The sequence below is a fragment of the Echeneis naucrates genome, chromosome 4 (genome assembly GCF_900963305.1).
Source record: "Echeneis naucrates chromosome 4, fEcheNa1.1, whole genome shotgun sequence".
Taxonomy (NCBI): Eukaryota; Metazoa; Chordata; class Actinopteri; order Carangiformes; family Echeneidae; genus Echeneis; species Echeneis naucrates.
The window spans coordinates 4,430,099-4,452,604 of record NC_042514.1 but is presented as its reverse complement, the minus strand read 5'-3'; the positions used below and the strand labels follow the sequence as shown (position 1 = coordinate 4,452,604).

The following is a 22,506-nucleotide window of genomic DNA, read 5'->3' as shown; positions in this document are numbered from 1 at the left end:
GGTCACAACTAGGTTGTTTATTTTATAACTGATACAGGATAAATGTTATACATTCTATTTTAACACTGGTATTTTGCTTTTATTTTCAATGTCAGTATGCAAAAAAAGGCAATGCAAAGTAAACATTTGGTGAAATCATGAATATGATACATAATTTGACTGCTTTATCAATATTAAACCAATTAATTTTAAGGACTCTGTTGCCCTGATGATAATTTGTTTCGCTACAACACAAAAAAGGGAAATAAAATACAAAAAAAAACAAACAAACGAAACAAAACAAAAAACAACCCAAAAACGAACTGCAAACATCAAGAGTTGGCAGACAGCAAACACTATAAAGAACCACATGATCTTTCGATGAACCAATCAACTCATGTAAATGCATATATAAAAAAACAAAAACAAAAAACAAAACAGGATCCCTGTTGTATATATGCACATACAGTAATAATGCAATTACTAGAGTTGTAGAGTCTGTACTGGACATACAAACAGACAAAATGAAGAGCAGGATACACATACATACACACGTTTACCTTTGTCTCTCCATATAAACACGCACAAACCAACCAACAAGCGGAAGGCTCTCTGGCTTTAGAAGCTAAAAACTACACTTGACTTAAAAAAAAAGAAAAACAGACATTCACATTTCTGAAACAAATTTCATGATCTCATAACTTCGCACCTGATCAACTGTCTCTGTCCGTCAGTCTTATCAACTGTTAGTGCCACCAGAGATGCTAGAGGAATGAGGATGATGAGGATGATCTTGGTTTGTGCCGTCATGTTCGATTCGTCCCGTCAATCAGGGCCAAGTTCACTCTCACTGATAACTGCACTGTCTGTGTTGGTCCTTGTCTCCACATCGTCACTCCTCTCACTGTGGACTCATTCACTGACTGGCTGCTAGTTCACTACTTCACCCGTGCGTGAAAGTGAGTGAGTGAACATGTTGCGGAGGAAGGTGAAGTGTGACTGCAGCTGTTTATGTCTGTGTTTAGTGTATGAATGTCCAGTAAGTCCATGCATTTACCTGTGAGTGTATGTGTATGTACGTATGAGTGTGTGTGTGTGTGTGTGTGTGTGTGTGTGTGTGTGTGTGTGCGCATACTGCACGTCCATCTCGAAGCAGGCCTCTATGGTGAGGCAGGGGCTTTGCTACCGCTGTAATGAACTTGGTATCTGTTGACCATTTGGCCTTTCACCTCGGTCGACAAGCAGGTCGTCTTGCAGGGGATCATGTCCTCCTCCTCCTCGCCCATTAGCCAGTTTTGCACAGAGCGTTCTGCCGAGGCCGTGACGTGATTGGCCAGCCAGCCCTGGTGCCACTTGTCAAAGCGTTCATGCTGGCTCGTTGCCACTCGGTGCTGTGACTGTGAAGGAAGGAAACAGACAAAATAGGAAGAGGCTCACCAATGAGACACGAAACAGGTTTTACCAAACACAAAATGCTCAGTCACCCACACTCAAAAGATAACAACATAAAGGTGTGTGTCTGCATTAACGTGCAGAATTCACCATACCTTCCTGGCCTTGACCAACGCTCCTCGGCGGTACATGTAATCCTCAGAATTCATGACAAACACCATCTTGTGGGTGTTGAGTTTAAAGCGACAGTCCAAACTCCCGGCGTTTTCCACGCCCAACTGGCGGTGCCACTCTCTCCTGCAGCGCATCGCCTCCACCTGCCGCACCTGCCAGCGACGGAAACGCCGCAGGTTCCTACGAGGATAATCACATTTGAGACATTTCAAAAACGATCATTGGGACCACTGCATCTGTCTGATGTAATCTGAGAGCAACTGAGTGACATATGAAAGACAATGTTTAACTTTATTAATATCACTGATGACGTTTGAAAGCTAACAATATGACATTGATCTCATGAATGTATGCTAACAGGTGATGGACAAATTCTTTCTAAAAAAAAAAAAAAAAAACCCAGAAGGAAAGAGAAGACTTAACTCTCTAAGAATCAGATCTGTAAAAATATTAAAAGGGTCCCACCTGGGCAGAAACACAGGTTTGAAGAAGTAGCCCTCTGCTTGTGAGCACAGACTGGACTCTGTTCCTACAAACTGTTCCATGTAGCTCGACAGGCACTGAGGGGAAGACAAGAGCCAGGTCCGTCAAATCCAAAAAGTTTAGTGTAACCTTGATCAGATTACATTAGAAAACAAGCATTTAAACCGTGAGTAAAAAAGTGTTTACCTGTACATCTAAAGGATCATCAGCCTGAGCTTCCTCAGTGTCCAGCAGCTCAATGGTCATTGTCACATGACCCTTGTTCTGGATAAACATCACCTGAAGACACGAAATGCAGATAAACATAAGTAAACCAACAGAAAGTGATTGAAGTTTGCAACTGAAATTCAAACACTCAATGCAAACGCATCAGTCATGAAGAGGAGCTAATACAAACAGAAAATTCTCAACATGGTCATATTGACATTTAAGGCAAATCAATTGATATCCAAAAAGCCAATTCAAAGTGGCCATTAGCTGCAGCAACCTTTTAGCTGTTCCCGAAACTACCCCATCATGAGACAATGTTTGATATTACTGAGCACGTTTCACAAATGTCTACAAATGTGTGACGATTCAAATTGGATGAGACGAAAAATTAAGTGCTATTAATTTAAAAACCTTTTTTTTCATAATTGAAAGAATATTTTTCTGTCATAATTTGTCTGCAAGATAATTCTGTAAAAAATAAAATAAAATTGTGAAAACTGTATAGAATCATGAGCTGAGTCTATTGCTACACGGCTGGCATTTCATCTTCTGAGAGATGAAAAACTACCCTCGACAACAACTGGCTACCTGACATATTTCTGCAACAGAGAAAATGTATGTTAATAATACAAAAATCATTTGACTATTTCAAATAGCAGCTAAATGTCAGGGCCAAATATGTCATCCTCACTCAGTCAGCAGCCTGTGCCCACCTTGAAGCAGTTCTCCTCAGCCATAACTCGCTCAGCTTTCCACTGGTAGCTCGTCTCCCAAGCGGCTCTGACACACTGTGAGGACAGGTTCCCCCCGGCTGCCCCCCGCTTCCTCTCAGCCAGGTAAAGGTCAACCACTTGCAGGCACACCTCGTCACTCACTAGGTGCTGCAGCTAAAGATTAGGAAAGTGTAACAGTCAGGACACTGACAACATAAAAGCGGAAGACAAAAACAATATATATTTATATACATGGGTAAAGGTTTGCTCACCTGCCGAATTATGTTGTGGATGACTTTATCAATGGTGAAGCCGATGTAGGCGTGGATGGTGAACATCTCTCTGAGTGTGTCTTCGTATTGCGTGGAGTCCAGGTTGCCATCCAGCAGACTTCGCACCATGTCCAGGAAGGCGGGGTAATACTCCTCTAACTCCACCTCGCCTGTGGAAGCAAAGGGATGTCACTAATATCATTATGATGTATTTATTTAGCTCCTCAGTGAGCAGAATCAGTAGGAGTCTGCTGTCAGCTCATCTTTAATATGAATAAAATACAGTTCAAAAGCTGCTGTAGGGCAACAAAGATTAACCAGATAATCCATCAAAAGAAAAAATATCTGCAACCATTCTGAAGACTGATTAAAAGTCAATTTTTCCATTCCATTTCCGTGAGAATTAGCCTCTTTTGGGCTCATTATTTTGCACTTTGTTTTGGACTGTTGGTTCAACTAAACACAGGTTGCACCTGGTGATGATGTCAGTTATTCTATTTCCTGACGTTTAATAGACCAAACGATGTAATGGATCGACACTAAAACACAATTAATTGTAGTTGCAGTCTGCAGTTTTAATTAAAAATAAACTTGTGTGTAAGAAGTTAAAGGGTAATGTAAGTTTTCAACCAAGTTGTGAAATGAATAAAAAACATGGCAGTAAATATAACGATATTCATTATTATAAAAAAATTGTTCCAGGTCAGTTCGTAACATTGAAAGCAGATATGATACCTTCTGCTGTTTCATGATGGCAAGGTAAATAAAAACAAGAAAATCTGCCTTTCCACAGATCTGGAATAAGTTTGTCCCTGTTTCATTCAGGGCCGTGTGTCTCCGTGAATCCTGGCTTAATGCAGGTGAACTGATATCATGAACAGTTTGGTTTGACTACCTTCTGAATCAGGGCTCATTAATTCTAATGAATTATTTCCCTGATGAGGTAATGTGCCTATTAAAGTTCTTTACCATGGGCCAAGGACCTGAAATGAAACAACCTCCTCCTCTGAGCTTATATGTCCTGCCAAATCAGATGTGACAACTCAAGACTTCAGTCCGGTCATTATGACAAAATCAACCAGCGTCTCAACTTACTGGGCTGTTTGAGGCGGAGCTCCATGGCGAGGTCACATACTTTTTCCCTGCGCCCCTCAGCCATCAGCAGTCTCTCCCTGCTCTGCTCAGCTCGGTGCTCCAGCAGCTGCCGTTCTGCCTGTCGGTATACTCTCAGCAGCCGCGAACACAGAGTCTGGTGCAGCCGCAAGAAGAAATACCAATTATTGTTGACAAAGAAAAGGTTGTAGACGCCATCCAGCTCCTTCTGGTGCTCCGCTTCAGGGTCACGCAGGTCGACTTTCTCCCCAGCTGCTCCTGAGCTCGTCTCCATGGGTGTAGGTCCTGTGGTGGATGTGGTGGTCCCTGCAGGCTGATTCATGCCACTGGAGGCGGTGGAGGCTTCTGTGTCTGCAGGTTGAGGTGGGCTGCAGCGCCTTCGTCTGGACTCACCGTTGAGCTGCTGCTGGGGTTGGGACTGGCTCTGGGACTGGGACTGCGCAGGTTGGGGTTGAGCCTGACCACCAGCAGCTGCTGCTGCACTTGAGGCATTGCTAGAATTACTATTTCCTCCCCCTGCTGCTGCTGGTGGTGCTCCTCCACCTCCTCCTCTTTCTCCTCCCTCCTCAGGCTCAGCCTCCTCATCTGTCCATTCTTCAGTATCACTGAGCTCGCCGCGGCGGGAGAAGAACAGGTCAGGGACAAAGTGCTGGATGATGCGCTTGATGTGGTCCTTGTCGTCTTTATGGATAGTGGGCTGCCGTTTGACGTGGTAGATGATGAGCGAGGCAGCGTCCTCCAGGATCTGTTTATCCTCATATGTGAACACCATGTGAGGCTCACTGGATGAGGCTGAGCCGGAGCCGTTACGGCCCTGTTGGCCAACTCCACCCTCTTCTGTGCTCTGCTCTTGACGCTGAGAGTGGAAACAGAAATAAAAACATAAATGAACAAAAGCTCCTAGAGGACACATGGATACAGGTGAGGTGAAAATCATTGATTCTAATGAGTCATTTTAATTGTGTTATTGACCAGAGGGACGTTAACCCCCTATCAACAGATGTAACAATATTCTCCAAAGGCAGCACATTAATCAAAGGGGTCAAAAAGGAAAGTAATTTTGCTCTCTTTTATTTATCCAACTCGGTATGGCCCAAAAATTATCATAATTTTTCCATGTTACAAAGGCCCCCGTGTTAAGCTTACACATACAAAGAGAGGGTTTACCTCATCATAAACACTCTCGATCTCATTTAGAAGACTCTTTGAGCGCAGAGCCTTCATGTCGTTCTGTTTGAAGTTGACTCCTTGGTGGTCAAGGGACTTCAGGTAGGCCTTCTCGTACTGCTCCCTCCATATCTTATTGAAACCCTGCTGGGCCTCTCGCCACTCCTCCTCCTTTGCTTTCAACCTGTCGAGTGCAACACACTTTCATGTAGATGTTTCACAAAGCACAGTCAGCTAATTTGTTTACAGTTTTACAAAACTCATTCTTCATGTGGAATCCCTCTACCTTGAGTCACCTAAAAATTGTGCCTCCCCCTTTTTTCCTGGATGGACTAAAGCTGTACAAACTACTATGCCAAAATAAATATTTAACAGAAAGTTTACATTGAGTTTAAGTTGTTGTAGATGTGTTGTGAAGTTTCGAGCATTATCCGATCATGCGCTTTGCTCATTGCTTTGAGCAGTAGTCAGGACATTTAATATTTCTCCTTTAAAAAGTTGCTCAAAAGACTCTTAAAGGAACTCAATACGTTATTTCCCATAATCGCTCTTCTATTCTGTCATTATAGTCTTAGACCAGTTTCTCCTCACTGAGATCAGAAAAATACAGTATCCCATTTACTTTGTGTATACAAACAACTCACAGCTAGGCCTCTGATTGGCTGTGACGGTACCCACTGGAGTCAATCGAGTGCCCAGTGTGACTCTGGAGATTGCTAGCAAGGATGTTAGGTGAAAATGAAATAATAAACACAAAAGTAAAGCAGCATTCCACCAGTCATGGGGCCAGACTAATCCAAATCGTTTTGACTTTGCACGTGAGTTTATTGACCAAACTAAGTGCCAGACACAGACAACGTAGAACAATAACCTGATATTCGGAAGTGTACACGCTCCTGTGGGCTTGAGAAGGTTAAAACACAGACCGTCAGGTTTCTACAGAGTGCCATGAGAACACTGATCGTTTAACCACTTTATTGTTATGATTTACTTTTATTGGAAAGATGCCCAAAGATCACTGCTGATAAAGGATCATATGCCATTACCAAACAATGGTTTGATAACAGCATAATGTGAAATATTGTATTTCCCCACGGTGGCTAATAAGCTGCCATGTTATTACATGCAGATGTAAAAGTAGAGAAACAGTTTGCTTTGAGCTCCAATTATCCAGACAGCATGTTCTATGTCACTAAATAAGCTGGTGAGGTCTGTGGTAGCAAGATCATAAACAGAAAAATCCAGTAAATTTATTTCAGTAAAGGTCAACCACAAAAAAAATGTTATTAAGGCAGAGAAAAAGACAACCCTGACCTCTTGAGCACCACAGGCACAGCGGTGGCAGGACTCCTCTTCAGTCCCTCGATGATCTCAGGGGCTTTATCACCATAGATACGATACACAGCACGACGCTGGATGACCTCAGAGGTACCGCCCAGGCAGTCATCTAATCGGAATCGGTCTTGGTCCTCTGGTGAGAGGCGGGACAGCTTCTTCTGGACACTCTCTAGCACTCTGATGGTGGCCAGGTTTGTCTCCAGAACCACATCCAACTAAAACAGGAGGATTACAGACACAAAGCTTTTAAACACTTTGACAACAAGCGCCGTTTGTGTTAAACTTTATTACTGCATCTTTTACAAGAGCAGGACCTCAAAAGGCTAAAACATATTCAAAGTGATTTATTCAAAGCTCTCTGCTTTACAACAAGCATAAACACATTCCTGTTTGGATGTACGTACCTCAAATCTTTCATCTTCGCAGCGATGTAGCTGCTCCTCATAAGGAGTCTTCTTTGAACTGACGAAGGTAGAGTCCTCTGACCAGGAGGGAAATGACACCCAGGTGTCGTTCAACACCTACACACACAAATCTTATTCATTAATCATTATCAATGAATAACCACTACTACAGGAAATATTTCAAAGGGTATTCTATCAAGTAGTTGGATATACTTCTAATACTAAATAAAAATAATCTGCCGAGGCTTTGATCACTGCTGGTGCTAAAGAAAAATGCTGATTATTCATTATTCTGTGCAGGAGCAGGCATATCCACAAAAGTGCACAACCAAGCAGATGGAGGCTTATGAGTTTGACCTGTTTTACTGAGCTACACGTGGCAATAATATTCCTGGACAATGCAGCAAAACACAAAATTCCTCAGCAATGCATTGTGACAACGATTCAGTGTTTTACTGAGAAATACTATATGCAAACAGAAACCATTTACAAGAGAACTCAGCAAACCACAAGTCCTGATATCCATAAAAAAAAAAAAAAAAAGAAAAAGAAAACATTCAATACCAGGTGTATATCTTCAGCAACAACAGATCAACGGTGACTGCCTTGTTGTGACATAGCACAATTACACAAGTACAATTTTAAGACTAGTTTCTTAATACAGGCTGTGGGCACTTCTGTGGACGCTGAACACCGCAGTGCTTTCATAGCATTAATGTAAAGCCCTGATGTTTTTTTATAACCAAAACAGACATGTTGTTATCCAAATGTGCAAATACGTATCTGGTGACAACTTCTTGGATAAAACATAAGTGGATGTACCTCTTTGCAAAGGGCGGTGCGTCCACTGCATTTAGGTTGCTGGTAGGTCTTGGGCAGTGCTCTGTAGCTGGACCCCAGGCGCTTGCAGGAGGCGTAATCCACCTCCCTGCCCCCTCCCCCTTCCATGTAGCGATCCGACAGCCCTGACACAGCATGAGAGAGCTCTTTGTCCCCCAGAAATGACTTGAACTGAGTGTACAGTTCGGGAAACTTCCTGAAAGGAGATGGATGGTATCATGAATGACAGATAAGAAAAAAGCTGACCAAAGAACACAGAACAGTTCTTCTTGAACCTGTATGTGGTGATGCCAAAATTTGTGTTGTCATCTGTAATAGTCGTATCAATACTATTTGAATGTAACATTTCAAATTCTTAAAACGGACCGGAAAGTAATTATTTGTCAGAAACTTGAGCACTAATACCAGAAAGCCTCTTCTAGAAGACCAGACATCAGCCTACATCCTTTCATCAGGCTCCCTGCAACTACTGCACCCATTCATTTGTGCATTGATTTTTCTCATTTTATCCAGTCATTTCACAAATTTATCCAGCTCCATCATCTTTCTATCCACTCACCCCAGGAAAGGAGTGACTAACTGTAGCAGCTCTGCTCCTGAAACGACTTCCTGGTTAAACAAGGCGATGCAACGCAGGAAGTTCTCATACACTTCCTGGCTTTTAAACAGGCGACGAACCTGAATGATGGGTAGGATGATAAAGAAACACAGATTATAAGATTTAAAAATATATATATATTGAGATAGAAATTTAAGGAATGAAGAGATAAAATGTGAACTGCAGTGGCAGTAGGTCAGAGGAACAGTAACCAAAGAAAAAGGAAATTCAGTATGGCAGGAGAAGAAAATGCTGCCTCACCTTATCAAAGAAGGAGAATTCTCTTAAAACGCCATGCTTGCCAACTGAAGCAAAGGACTGATCTTTGGTACAGGAATACTTCATTTTTTTCTAAACAAACAAACAAACAAACAAAAAAAACAAAACAAAACAAACACCAGTACTTAATTTATTGTTTGGTAGCTTTTAGAGACGTGACTGCTGTTGAACCTGTTGGAGACAGAGCACATGTATAAGGCATTTACCTTCAGCAGTGGGGACATGTGCTGCAGCAAGATGGGTCTGGGCCTCTTTTTGTTCTGTTTGGTTATCGTGTCGTCTTCATCCGGCCTTTTCAGCTGCTCTTTCCCCCCAGTCAGTGAGCTCCCTGTGAACTACAGGAGTAGAAGCGCTTAAAAAATTTATTCTTAAAAACCATTGTGGGACTTGGGCTTTGACTAAGTAATGTTTTATATTATTTTCCCAATGAATCAAAATATATCTGCAATATCAGGGAAGTTTCACATTTGACAGTTCAAAAGCAAAAAAAAAAAAAAAAAAAAAAAAATCAAGCAAAAAAAATTACTTTGACATTTCTGCTTAAAATTTACCTTAAGTAATAATTGAAAACCAAAAATTGTACCCAGTCAGTAATAGTATGTCAATCCACAGCAAGCACAAACGACTATTTTTTATTGATTATTTTACTATTTGGTTGATTAATCTGAGTGATTGCTTTTCCTGCAGAAAATCTGGCAAACTCAGTCAATGTCATTAATATTCTGGCCTAAACATTTTCTCAAAACACTTTTAAGGCAGAAAGCAATTGACTTTACAGCTTTGGGAGTATTTAGCAGATACAAGGACAAAAGAGATCAAAAAGCTCCCCCGTGTGATGAATAGACAACAAATCGTTACAAAACAAGTAATCTTTTTTTTGCGTTTGAAGAAAATAATAATCACAAAGCGAAACTTGTTAGTCAGCCGCTAACTAGGTGTGGGATTTTGTTTTATCCGTACTGAGCTGGATTAGTGTCCAGCTTCTTTATCATAACTAACAAATTTAGGCTAACTAGATAAATTATTTAATCATCTTTTTTAAAGCAGGATTTGAGCAAATTTCTCAGTTTACAACAATCTGCCATATCTTCATATTCATGGTGAACCCAACTTACAACCAGACAGCTTTTATTTTACCTTAGCTAACAACTGACTCTTTGCTTAGCCAGCACAATGTTGTTGTATAAAAAAGGTAGTGGAACTCTAGACAAAATAGCTGAAAATCTGTTCATAGATGCACGCTGAGCAGCTGTATTGATTAAGTTCCTACTGTTCTTATTTTATGTTTTTTTGCACTTGCCCTCACGCACAGTAACAGAGGTAATATTCAAACTGTCTTCACTTGATTCACTGTGTGTGCTTTGCTGTTTATATGTATGTTTGTGTGTCCGTGCGTTGGGCTGCCATGCACGCATCAACATATATGAAATGAGGAACCAATTTAAAAAAAAAATTAACGTTGACAGATTATTGTTAATTATGGAGAGTAATCACTGCAACTTTATCACAATCTATAAATAGAATTAGAGCTTCAAAGAGACTTTGGACTAATCTGTAATGCTAAAATCAATGCATTTTTGCTTCTGGGGAAAAAGCACTTGTTTTGAACTGCATGTACTACTTAATATGAATTTTATCAGCATAACATTTCTGAGCAAAAGTACAGAAATATAAAATATCATTAGCAATTGTGAGTGGTGTAAAAACTAAACTGGAAATAAGCACAAAAAGGTTACATGAATAACTGCTAATGGTTTATGCCCCAACCTCTTTTATTTATTAACTGTATTAAAAGTGGAACATCATCTGTCTCTGTCAACTGACCAGTGATCTCTTGGCATCAGGCAAGAACTGTCCAAACTCAGCCAGCAGATCTTCTTGTCCCTTAAAGAGACTGGCAACTTTTGAAAACACCTCATCTTCAGTCATCCCACTGCTGCCTCGACTTTCCTTTACCTCCAGCTGCTCCTTCTGCAGGGCGGTAAGTAGAAAGTACAGATGACTGGTGAGGGATCAGTTGACATGGGACAATAACACTTCCATTAAGACCTTAATCATTTGGCTAATTCTGAGTAATTTAGAAATAAACTCGGCTTTGCTAAAAACTACAACAACAATCGAAAGAAGTTGAAATAGATAGTAAGAGGATAGGAGGGCAGTACAAAAAGACAAATCTTTCTTTTAGTGTATAATAATGTGCGGCTTAAAAGCAACTTAACTCCCCAGTATTCATTTTCACAGTACCTGATATGTATGAAGAATCTCTAAGAAGGCTCTGTAGATCTCGGGATGATCGAGAAAGCGGTTTTTGATCTTGTTTACATAGCTGATGGCACTGTCAAACTCTACTGGACTTGTCTCTGAGGCAGGTGGGGATACTGATGAGCTGGTGGCCTGATTCTGACTCTCTCTGTTAGTTAGGGGAAGAGAAAGTCTGCTGGGAGGTTCTGGAGGTCCTGCAGAGGTTGACGATGGTAGGGACTCTGATGAGGCAGCTTTAGCTTCACTGGTCTGGGCAGGTCCAGCTTCAATGTGGGCAGCAGAGGCACTACCTGAGGTTGCAGGCACTGCAGAGGTGGTGAGATTCTTCCCCTGCTGGCCTGGGGATACCTGCTCAGATCGAAAACAGCAGGAAGACAATGAGCTATGTGATTAGAGGTGCATTAAACATTAATTAAAACAAGTTGTTTTCTTCATATAATATTTTGAAAGAACGTGCAGCATATACGAGTGTAGACATTGGTTAAAAGTTGGTGGTTGACAATGTTAACACAAGACTTGAGCACTAGCAGTCTCTCTCTTGTTAACGCCACACTAAGTATAGATCATTTTTTCTTCTCACTTAAAATTGCACAATAACACTCAAAGTTTTTGTGGATGAAGTCAGAAAACCGCATCTCTGGCTCACTATAAAACCTAATGAACCTGACATTTCTATAGCACCACTTTTGAGAATTTATGAACAGGTGTGAAAAGGCTGTCTCACCTGTGTGGAAAATGGGGCCTGGAGAAAAGCAATCCCATTCTTGGGGACCTCTATCCGATAACCTGGTGGTAAGAAGGCATTGAAGCCCAAGACTAAGTCTGGGTGTCCATGGAAGAGCTGTGACACACGGTTTATCACCCCTGGTGTGTCGATGCTATTCGGGAGAACAGATAGAAACAGACAATTTAGCGACATGTCCATAGCATATAATGATCAGCTTTCTCTCCCATGTTCTACGTGCTGACAATGACCCGCTAATCAAAAGCAATCTTAGAATGCAGATTAAGAAGTAGCATCAGAGTTAAATTACTCGCGCTAAATTCTGTTATATCACACATTTTATCTTTCAAGATAACATGAACTACTGAATAATTAGAGTAGAAAGCTATGTGCAGTTCCTTACTTTGTGATAAAAACTGCAAAATGTGTGGTTAATCCCAAGATAGCGATGTTTTGCAAACTAATCAAATTCCACACACAAGCTCCACCATCATCATCATCTCACCAGTCTCTATGAGGAACCATCTCATTAAAAATGCATAACTAAAACTCAATAACTTCTGGTACTCATGGGACTGACAGGAGGTAAAGCAGCATCTGTTTCTGTGCAATTTTATGTTGTCCTTGAATTTTCTTTGTTTATGTAGATACCTCTGTGACTTGAACTCTTTCATGATGTCGAGAAACTTGTTGTATATGCCGGGATCATTTGCAAAACGAATTTTGACTTGGTCCAGATATGACAAGGCATCTTCAACCTACACACACACACACACACACACAAAAAAAAACAAAGCATAAGATCATTAATGCAGCAACAATACATAACCAGCCACATATAGAAGCCTCTTCTTTGACAAACATCCTGCTGTGCGGTTGATGAAGCAGGATCTTATAGAGATAGAGCTAACATGTATGGTAGGACAATGGTTTGTCTACACATAAATGCTGCATTGTGTATGTCCTGGCAAACGCTACCATTACATTTCCCCGCACAAATGGAAACATTTCGATTGACTAAGAGGGCATTTTCTGCCATGAAGCTGTGTAAATGGGAAATATTTGGAAATAAGTGCTGTATCAACAAATGCACTAGTTATCTGTACAAGCTGTTCAAGTGTCGCTATATAAATAAATAAAACGGATGAATGCAAGAAACGAAAGGCTTTTTTTATGGGGGGGGGGGGGGTTTGTTTGTTGTTGTTGTTGTGCTCTTTCTTTAATCAACGCGTCCAGGCTCCGATCAGGTTTACAACAAACGACGTGCTCACACAAAGCTTTTGTCAAATAAATAAATAAATAAAAAACAGTCCCATATCTAAAGAAGGCTGTTGATGCTAACACGTTAGCCAACAGCCAGCCAACTGACGACAATAACTCCACTAACACTTCCAACACCTTCACACATTCACGTTTTCATACAATAGGTTTTTTTTTGTCACAGCTGGGCTCCGGCCAACAGTGTCGTGTTGGCATATAAAAAAGGAAAAAAAACACACACACACACACACACACATACATACATATATATATATACAGACAGAAAGACACACAAAAACACCGTGATATTATCGAAACAAAGAAACGTGTAATGAAGCCGCTAATGAACTGAAATAGCCGCTGTTGGCTAGCCTGGCTGCCGTCCTCCACTTTGTTCAGGGTGGCTGAGAAAAAAAAAAAAAAAAAAAAAAAAACCGAACAAGGAGGAACTTCCCACAACCGAGGTTTGAGTTAACGATGGCTCACACAGCCTGTTATTGACCCCGTAAATGAGAAACTACCGCTAACAGAGCCGCTCCACCGTCACCCAGACCTCCACTGAGGAAGCACGGCTTCCCCGGTCTAACCTTAAAACCTCCATGTTCGGCTGTTTCACCAATGAATTACTTTTAACAGGCCGGCGAGCTAACAACTATCTTCGGCTAGCCAGCCGTTTCCTCTCACTCCTCTCGACGTGAAGAGGTAGAGACACACAGAGAGAGAGAGAGAGAGAGAGAGAAAGAGGAGGAGGGGGGCATACAGATAAAATAGAAATTAAAAACAGTAAGAAGAAGAAGCATTGAAATCCTAAAAAAAAAATAATAATAATAATAAAAATGCAAACGATCCCGACCAACAAAATGGTTGTGACTGTGAGGTACTTTTACCCCCCCACCCCCTCCAACCTTCGTCGTGTCGTGTCCGTTGTCCTCTTACCTTCAGCTTCTGGAAGTGCTGCTGCTGCACTTGCTTTTGTGTTATAACGTAAGGCTTGTCTTGGATTTGGTTTATTTGCTTGGCGGTGCTGTGAGCCTGAATCTTCGCCATTATCCCCCCCGGCGGCGACGGGAGAGCTCCGGGAGCCGCTTCACCACAACTTGAGAGGAGGAGGAGGAGGAGGAGGTGGTGGTGGTGGTGGAGGAGGAGGAGGAAGGGGGGGGGGGTAGCTTTCGGTGCTACCTCCAGTTGTTGGCTAGCCGACAAACCTTCCTGTCGGTCGGGAGGGAAGCCAGCCTGCCTGCCTGCAGCCTCTACTTCTTTTGCCTGGCTGGACAGTCTCTGCTCGGCGCAGGAAAAAAAAGAAATATGGGGGACGGAGCTGGTTGTGGTGGTGGTGGGGGGGGGGGGGCAGACCAGCTACTGCTCACTGCCACTTTGACTCAACATCACCGTCCATTTTTTATTTTATAAACAAGCCGAGGAAACAAGAAATAAAGAAAAAAATATATATATAATAATTTATAAATCATATGGGGGGGGGCGTTTATCGTGTTTTAAAATAACTATCGCCTGTCTCTTTAAATTCGGCGGCAGCGGTCTGTCTTGGCGTCCGGAAGTCAGAGTAGGAGTGAAAAAAAAAAAAAAAGTGAAAATTTGAAGTGCGCAGCCGCAAAGATGGGAGGAGCGCAGATCAACAGAATCAGATCCGCTGCTACAAAAGGAGGCAGAGCTCACTGCGAGGAAAACACCACATCCACCGGAGGACTGACAGGGACACCGGTCAGCACTGAGCCGGAGCTGCATCTGGTTGTTTTTTGTTTTTTTGTTTTTTTTAATAACAGGAGGCTGGAAGAAGAAAAATACTGCACCGATTCAGCACAACGTTGTGGTTTTTCCATTCAGGCTTTACAAGAGAGACAAGAGCAAAAATACTTTTCAGTTTAAGTTTATTTATTGGTATTCGAAATATCACATCAAGTGATAAATAACGTATCTACATGTGTTTTTGTCCAACCTTTAGTTCATATGTTAAATGAGCAGTGAGGAAAAGAAAAAGCAGGACATGTGACTATAGATAGATACACTTTATTGATCCCATACTGGGAAAGTCTTTAAAATGCTAAATTCTTAGAATGATGGAGCCAAATGTTTGGCCTACTTTTCTTGAAAGTTACAGATAACTTATTGTTCTTGAGAGCAATTAGGGGAAACTAAATCAAAACATTTAAGTGGCTAATCAATGCAGTTTTACACTACAGCATGTTTATGCATTTGTCAAGTACTGCAGCAATGTCAGGATCAGCCTGTTAGGGGGCCACCCATTGACCCTCACCTTCTGTTCTATGAACATGTGATCTCCAACTTCCTTTTTAGCCTGGTGTAAGCAACCTTCCCATACTTGAATAATACTTGATTTAACACAAAGTGTGAAATTAGATTAAACACGACTGTATTTGGGGATATGTTCCATTTGAGGACAATGTCAATTAAATAATCAAGGTAAGTTTGATCCTTTGATCAACCACCAAACAGGACCTGATAAGCTAATAATGAGTGAGCCATTTGAGTTTATATTGTGTTTGTATGTGCAAATTATTTAAGACACACTTTTATCCTTGATGAACCCTGGACATTTTGTCACTGAAAAGGCATCATCTTGGTATTTTTAAAATCATGGAATGCCACTTAACAGGCATTGGCAGCCAGTTTCCATCTTTGGAGCCACTGCTGAAAAGTCAGTCCTCCTTTGCTGATGTCAGGGAGTACATGCTGGACTGGTTGATCCCACCTTCAAACATGGGGGAAAAAAAAACCCCAAACAAACAGACAAGTTAGCCAGATACTTAAGAGCAAAGGTATAGATCCAAAGTAATGCAAGTCAAAGTACAAAATATTTAGATCAGTTTGCTATTACTGGACAGTGAAAGAAAATAATCCAGGTTTCTATAGCTTTGGTAATTTCTCTCAGTTTACTGAAAGCAAAGAAAGCAAGCAAAACCACAAAGTGACTGAAGTCAATGTGCTTTGTCTTACTGTTGTGCCTAGCATCCAATAAATAAAAACTTTACTTTGTTTCATAGTTTATATTTGCATTCATTTCACAAAAACAACCCACCGTACATTTATATTATTTCACTGAAACCCAAACTATGACATTGAATCATTGCCTTACAATAACTTGTCAACCACACTTTAGTTTAATAGGGGTTACACAAGTCTGCAGTTAAACACAGTTGATGATAAACACATCATCCATTGGATTGTGTGTGCGCACAATTAAGTACTCCATCAAAACTGCCTCATTAAGAAGTTTTTGAAAAGCTAATAGATATTGAGAAAGGCAGTTTGAATGAGAACTTTTGCAGATATGATTCAAGTAAAAAATTTAGACAAACTAGTTTAAAACCTTTCTTGTTGCCAAATGTTGTATGGAGGTAGAGGCATCTCACAGATCTCAAAACTGAATGGGCCAATAGGGACAATAGTGAATTTGGGAAGACAGTCCCAGAATGAATTCATGTCTGTAGAGCTGATAGTCATATCTGAATGCTGTCAAAATGCTAAATGTGATCCATTCAATGCTATACAGTACAGAAGGTTATCTGCTTACAAAAATGTTCCTCACCAGTAGGAGATGGCAGTTTTGACTTGATCCCCATAAGAAAGGCCCTGTGCACAACGCTGAGTGAGGCCTCTGACTCTTGGTACCAGAGACTTTTGAATGTTCTCATCCACCTCTGTGACCCTGGATAACAAAGCTAAGAAGCACAGTGAAGAAAAAACAGTAGATTTGTTATTAACAAAACTAATGGCACACAATATGCAGCATGTATACCTACAGCCAAATGCATCACACAGTGATCTGAGCGTGATAAAAGCTTCTTTCGTGATTAGTTCCTCTGATTACCTTTGTGATCAGATGTATGCCACATTTTGGCTTCGCTCTGTATTTTCTGCAGAGAAGCAGAATGAAGTTGCAGTAACTGACGGAGAAAACGTAGCTCAAGCTGCTGGGAGCGTGCTTGGTAACAGAGCTCCTCTGGGGCCTAAAGTGCAAACAGAAGGAGAGGAATTAGCCTGAGTAAAAGTCACAGAACAAGGGCAAAGGATAAGTAATTCCATGTAAACTACATAATGATAACGTTACACAGTAAGCATTTGTCTTCCATTTCCAAAACTCACAGCAGCCTAGAATATACAAGGCTATTATTGCTACCTCTCTGTACAATAAAATATATTTTTATTATTTGATTTTTAGCAGTTGTAAAAATAAAGGATGTCCTTAAAAAGCTTCCAAAATTCACAGTGGCCTAGAAGATACCAGGCTATTAGTACTACCTATCTGTGAAGTAAAACAGATTTCTATCATACATTTTTATAAACCCTGTGAGTAAGGGGACTGGGGTCAAGTGATGGCAAGGAGAGGCAGCTCGTAATTAAAACCACTCTGGGCATGTGTAGTTTAAGGAACTGTGTGAAGATAAAGAAGACAGATCTCCCTCATTCATTATACGTCAAATCTCACCTTGTACAGTGGAAAACCCAAGCCCTTACACAAGCAGCTGAAGGTTGATGACTGCAAGCGATGGATGGACAACCATGATGCAGGGATCCTCTTAATTCTGAACCAACAAGAAAAACACATTTTTCCTTTTTTTCCCCCGACTACTTGATCAAGAATATGATTAAGATGTCTTTTCATTGTAAATGTACTCTAAATAAATGTCAAATGCCTTAGTGCAGTGCAGCTGGAGCCACAGGTGCACAACTGATGAGGTGGGATCATATTCTGATAGATTTTTCTGTTCTGCTTCTCTGCCCCTCTGAATTTGTATTTCATCATTCAATTCAAAAGAACTCTTGTGATTTATCACCAAATACAAATTTTTCTGGAAGTGATATATTAACTCAGATATGAACTCCTCAGTTTGGGTGTTAATTTCTGAAGCTTTCTCTGAAGTGGTACAAATAAAATAATCTTGGTTATGTGAAAGTAACCCAATTGAAATTTAACTCTTTAAGTACTGGGTAACTTTCTCTTACCCTTCAACTGTCCTGCGGTCCAGAGCAAGAATTGAAACCATTCCAAACTGTCTAGCCTCCTTAGAAATAGAGTTCCTTAGACTGTTGGCTGCAGAAATCGCATTGTCAAACTGTGGCACCAGCTTAGCCTGGATGAATTCCTGTAACTGAAGCAAAGAAGAGAGACGGAAAGCTTAGGCAGTTCCAGAAATTGGATTTTTTGTGCTGAAAGTTTTTTTTTTTCCCCCCTTTGGAGAGTCACAGAGATGGAAACATTTCTTTCACCACAGCATCAGGCAAATACTTGTCTGCTTTAGTATCACAGATAGAAACCTTCCTCACCTGCTTGTGTAGCTGGATCAGCTCTGTCTTGGCCATGGAGTTCCCCTTAATCAGACCTCTGATCTCTTCCTGTCGAAGAACCTGCAAGGACAAAACAGCAGCACGTTTTACTATATATGTGGCAGAAATACTGGCAGCTGTTCATTTTAAATTAATAAAAGTTCAGCTATTTAAGGTGCTCCTCTCCTAATAGTGAACAACAGTATTCGAACAAAAAGAAAATTGTCAATTCACTCTCACCACTAGCTGTCTGAAGTTCAGGATGCTCTGCCACTGGCTGCGGAGGTTTCTAAGCACCTCCTGTCTGCTTCTGGCATGTTGATCCAGTTGGATACACTGGTGTCTGATGTGATCTCGCGCTGTTGCCTGCATCACACACTGGAGTTCCAGCTCTAGAGCCGACCTAACAGGAACAAAAAAGAGTCAAAAAAGAGTTTAAAGAATAAAATTATGGAACAATAAATTCTTTGAAAAAGCTTTTCATTTTCTCTAGATTAAATGCATCTCTAATTTGATGATCTTGCTTGCACCAAATGTATTTCAATTAAATAAAACGGTTTCTAACTATGGACGTGAGACTAAATGGAGCAACAGAGAGCGAGGAGTAAATGATTGATTTTAAATGTCAGACAGTAAAAGCATCCTCTAATTGAAAACAATGGCCTTTTTCCTGGCAGTTTTTTTTTTTTCCATCATAGGACATTTCTAGCGTAAAACATTATTTGTGGGTTTCAAACAGTAATGTGTCAAGAGGAAGATTTCCCTTCACCCAGTATATAGAAGTGTATGAGTCCCTTTGTTTTCAATAAACTGTAAAAGGAGTGAACTTACAATGCCATGCTGTCGTTGTGAAGTTCATCTCCTATCCCAGACAGCTCCTGCTGAGCCTCCTTCTTGCGAGCCTCCAGTTGGTTTTTGAGCTGCTGGACTCTGGATTTTGTATGAGCCAACTCCATAAAACTCTGCGCCACCTCTTCCCAGGCAGCCTGGAAAACAAAAAGAACCAACAAAAACACTGATCTCCATGTCCTCTTTTAGTATGAATGTTGTATTTAAGTGGATGTGTGTGTGAGTTTTGTTGTATTGTGTTTGTGTAACCTGTAAAAGGGTTTTAACTGATGGTAACTCATTATCTTCCTCTGCTGACATGTCGAGCAGGCGATTGCTTTCATAGCGGAATCTGTGATGAATGGATCAAAGAAACACAATGATACTGAAAACAATGAGTGAAATAGTCGAATATGAAAGAACAATAAAGTTGTGGTAGGCTTTACCGCAGAGTAGTCACATCCTGAGTCACATCCAGAGAAGCCAGTTTGTCCTCTAGCTCCCTCTGTTCTCTGGAAGCTAAACATTGTAAAGCTGAGAGGACATGGTTTGGAGGATAACCACATAGCAGGTTCTGAGGAAACGGCAAGCGACCATGTGTTATATCCAATTGAAAATCACAGGCATTAGATATACAACTTAAATATTTGGAGAAACAAAAAATAAATAATTAATAAAAATTACCTCCGCAGAGCTCAGCCAGTACTGAAACATGGCAGTTCTCTGCTCACGGTTCACACTGAGAGGGACAGATATAAAGAAATAATTACTTCATAAAAAAAGATGTCCATGATTTCTAAAATACTATATAAACTACAGTTCTTACTGTTTTGCTGCAGGTTGCACCGTTTTTAATTCACACTCTTGTAACGACTGAAAGAAGTGGATCCTGTCATCACATAGCTTTCTCACTTCACGCTGAAAGGGTAAAAATAAAATGTGTGTGTTAATACATTCTTAGCAAGTTATTATGGTTTTGGAAGTAGGAATTTCAAAAATGTGAAATCTGTGTTAATCTCCTTCAGGTTTGGTAGGATAAAAATATTCTCAAGATAGTACAAGATAAATAATCAAAAGTCCAGCAGGACCTAATTGCAGCTTCATAACAAATATGGCATTTACTCCAGACTGTGTGTATATTAAGACCTCATCTGCCAAACAAACTGGATTGAAGAAACCTCTTGGATGTGAAGCAAGTACATACATCCAAGTCCAGTTCTTTACCTACCCTTTTTGGATAACCATAAACCGAATGACTGAGATTCTATACACTACACACAGTACAGCACAGGCTAGATTTAGGCAGCACTTACCAGGACCTGTGCCTCTGCTGTGTTTCTGAAGTTGAGATTGTCACCATCACTGTTGCTTCCAGACTTATCATCAAACAGCACTTCAACCGCTCCTTTCCTGCAATACAAAAATGCAAGGCTTCCTTTAATAATTGGTATATAAATCATCAAAAGTAATTAAATTGTATTTAACATAACCTTACCTGGCTATCTGTTCCAGGGCCTGGCAGTGGTCCCTGATCTTTTGTGTATCCTCTGATAACATCTTGGATCCCAAAATGCAGTGTCGCCTGAAGGCCTGGAGAAGCAGCTCTCTGCGCTGACTGTCCTCCACCTGGGCCCAGGTACGACTAATAGACTCTTCTGTTGATTAATGGCAATATTAAAAACTGGTGTGCAAGCTCATTGTTTATACTATGATTTAAAAGTCTATAACATTAAATAAATACAGTAAATTAAGCTACTTCCAAATGGCGACCAGCCCTCTTTGCATGTGATGGACAAACCTTGTGTGGCCAACTGTTCCTCTGTTCCACTGATCTGAGAGTCTAGGTGAGCGATCTCTGCTCTCATCTGCTCTATCTTCCTCTGGAGGTCTCTCCGCTTAGCAGCCTCACTCTGGCCCTCAGACTGCTTCAGCTGAGCATGCCCAAAAAAAAAAAAAAAAAAAAAAAAAGCGCATTTCATTATATCAGTCTTCAGATCATCAGAGTATCAGAATGATCAATTCCACATTTTGTAATTATCAACCTGAGTGTGATCACTCAGATTGGCCAATTAGTTATCAGCAGATAATTATATAATCAAAGTGAACAATAGACACATTGGGAAAACAGGCTGTGGCCTACCTCTTTGTCTTGAAGAACTTTGTACCTTGAAAACATTGTCAAGGAAATGGCCCAAATACTCTAAAGTCACAGTTGCTGAGTAAATTTACACACATACATGCATACAATTAATTTTGGGGTATTTCTACATAGCAAATTAGATACTTGGTTCAAGGGAGAGAGGAAGATTGTTAGTCCCTAAGATTTGAACCAGATATAACCGGAGGGCACCAGATTGTGGTGAGCCAATAGTGACAAATACATCGGCTGTGGAATCTACAATCAGGCTCTGGGTGCTGCTGCCGTTGTAAAAAGGGTGTTGAGGTAAAAAAAAAAACCTTCCCTCAGTCTGAAAAGATACCATTGTAGATTTCCACGTATGATCCTCACATTCCTGGAAAAAGATGAAACTGTAATCAAATGTCATGTTGTTTTGTTCCGATTCAACATATCTGGCTGAGTGAGTTTGGTATGACGTTAGGACCGTTACTGTATGTAAATAAGCATGTAACTGCAGAACAGTGTGAGGACTAACCTCTGTTGGAAAACGTGTTGGACTATATATTTCCATACTGACTTCCCTTTCCCGACGCAGAGTCTGGAAAACAAATGGCCGGTGTTAGTTTTTCGCAGCAAAACAAGAGCCGATGGTGAGGACAAGCGGACACTCACGTTTTAAAATAGCTGTCACTTGGCATGCTGTCCGGAGGCAGACTGAACTCCTCCGTCGCCCAACGCTTCAACTCCTGCACAAGACTTCTGTCTACCATCCTGATAGACGACGACAACAACGACAACAACGACAACAACAACAACAACAACAACAACAACAACCAGGCAGCTAAAGCTTCAGTCAGCTAGCCAAGTTTGCCCGAGTCGTTAGCCACATTTAAGCTCCTAAATTAAAATCAACTGAATCTCGTTGTTTTTACGGATAATGGCTCTTTCATCTAAAACAGGCCATTAAGCATATTTATTGCTCACTTTTTAAAAATCGTAAACACTTCCCGCTCGTTTGACATATTTCCGGTTGGAGTTTCCGTTAAT

At 40.8% G+C, this 22,506-nt stretch overlaps 2 protein-coding genes across 4 annotated transcripts; both read right to left on the bottom strand.

Moving 5' to 3' along the window:
* Positions 1–14,461, bottom strand: sin3b (SIN3 transcription regulator family member B). 2 transcript variants are annotated; one of them, XM_029500838.1, is made up of 21 exons: positions 14,145–14,461; positions 12,600–12,706; positions 11,949–12,102; positions 11,207–11,572; positions 10,787–10,933; positions 9,169–9,297; positions 8,945–9,034; positions 8,645–8,763; positions 8,068–8,281; positions 7,246–7,362; positions 6,818–7,056; positions 5,504–5,687; positions 4,872–5,192; positions 4,652–4,754; positions 4,319–4,591; positions 3,224–3,393; positions 2,952–3,125; positions 2,215–2,307; positions 2,011–2,105; positions 1,527–1,725; positions 1–1,376 (listed from the first exon to the last, which is right to left on the bottom strand). In XM_029500838.1, exons 1-21 carry the CDS (start codon positions 14,253–14,255, stop codon positions 1,140–1,142), a joined length of 3,642 nt encoding a protein of 1,213 aa, XP_029356698.1. In that variant the 5' UTR covers positions 14,256–14,461; the 3' UTR covers positions 1–1,139. The 2 variants fall into 2 exon arrangements, with proteins under 2 accessions (XP_029356698.1, XP_029356697.1); XM_029500837.1 differs by having other exon boundaries at positions 4,319–5,192; positions 14,145–14,460.
* A 625-nt stretch (positions 14,462–15,086) lies between these two features.
* haus5 (HAUS augmin-like complex, subunit 5) lies at positions 15,087–22,494 on the bottom strand. Of its 2 annotated transcripts, XM_029500335.1 has the most exons (19): positions 22,132–22,494; positions 21,995–22,057; positions 21,821–21,853; positions 21,481–21,505; positions 21,139–21,271; positions 20,836–20,995; positions 20,654–20,750; positions 20,167–20,258; positions 20,025–20,079; positions 19,787–19,914; positions 19,611–19,692; positions 19,344–19,498; positions 18,753–18,915; positions 18,513–18,593; positions 18,192–18,337; positions 17,674–17,770; positions 17,056–17,194; positions 16,774–16,906; positions 15,087–15,936 (listed from the first exon to the last, which is right to left on the bottom strand). In XM_029500335.1, the coding sequence occupies exons 1-19, from the start codon at positions 22,227–22,229 to the stop codon at positions 15,834–15,836; spliced, it is 1,983 nt and encodes a 660-aa protein (XP_029356195.1). In that variant the 5' UTR covers positions 22,230–22,494; the 3' UTR covers positions 15,087–15,833. The 2 variants fall into 2 exon arrangements, with proteins under 2 accessions (XP_029356195.1, XP_029356196.1); XM_029500336.1 differs by lacking the exon at positions 21,481–21,505.
* Positions 22,495–22,506: the final 12 nt, after the last annotated feature.

What these genes read in the sequence shown, in the direction of transcription:
- sin3b (XM_029500837.1), bottom strand. Translation starts at nt 14,255, where the DNA reads ATGGCGAAGATTCAGGCTCACAGCACCGCCAAGCAAATAAACCAAATC. An exon ending in GCACCGCCCTTTGCAAAGAG is followed by an intron (nt 7,363 to 8,067) that starts GTACATCCACTT and finishes TTGTGTGTGTAG; the next exon opens with GTGTTGAACGACACCTGGGT. An exon ending in GCTCCGCCTCAAACAGCCCA is followed by an intron (nt 3,394 to 4,318) that starts GTAAGTTGAGAC and finishes TTGCTTCCACAG; the next exon opens with GCGAGGTGGAGTTAGAGGAG.
- haus5 (XM_029500335.1), bottom strand. Translation starts at nt 22,229, where the DNA reads ATGGTAGACAGAAGTCTTGTGCAGGAGTTGAAGCGTTGGGCGACGGAG. An exon ending in AGTGACAGCTATTTTAAAAC is followed by an intron (nt 22,058 to 22,131) that starts GTGAGTGTCCGC and finishes TTTGTTTTCCAG; the next exon opens with ACTCTGCGTCGGGAAAGGGA. An exon ending in GGAACAGTTGGCCACACAAG is followed by an intron (nt 20,996 to 21,138) that starts GTTTGTCCATCA and finishes ATTAATCAACAG; the next exon opens with AAGAGTCTATTAGTCGTACC.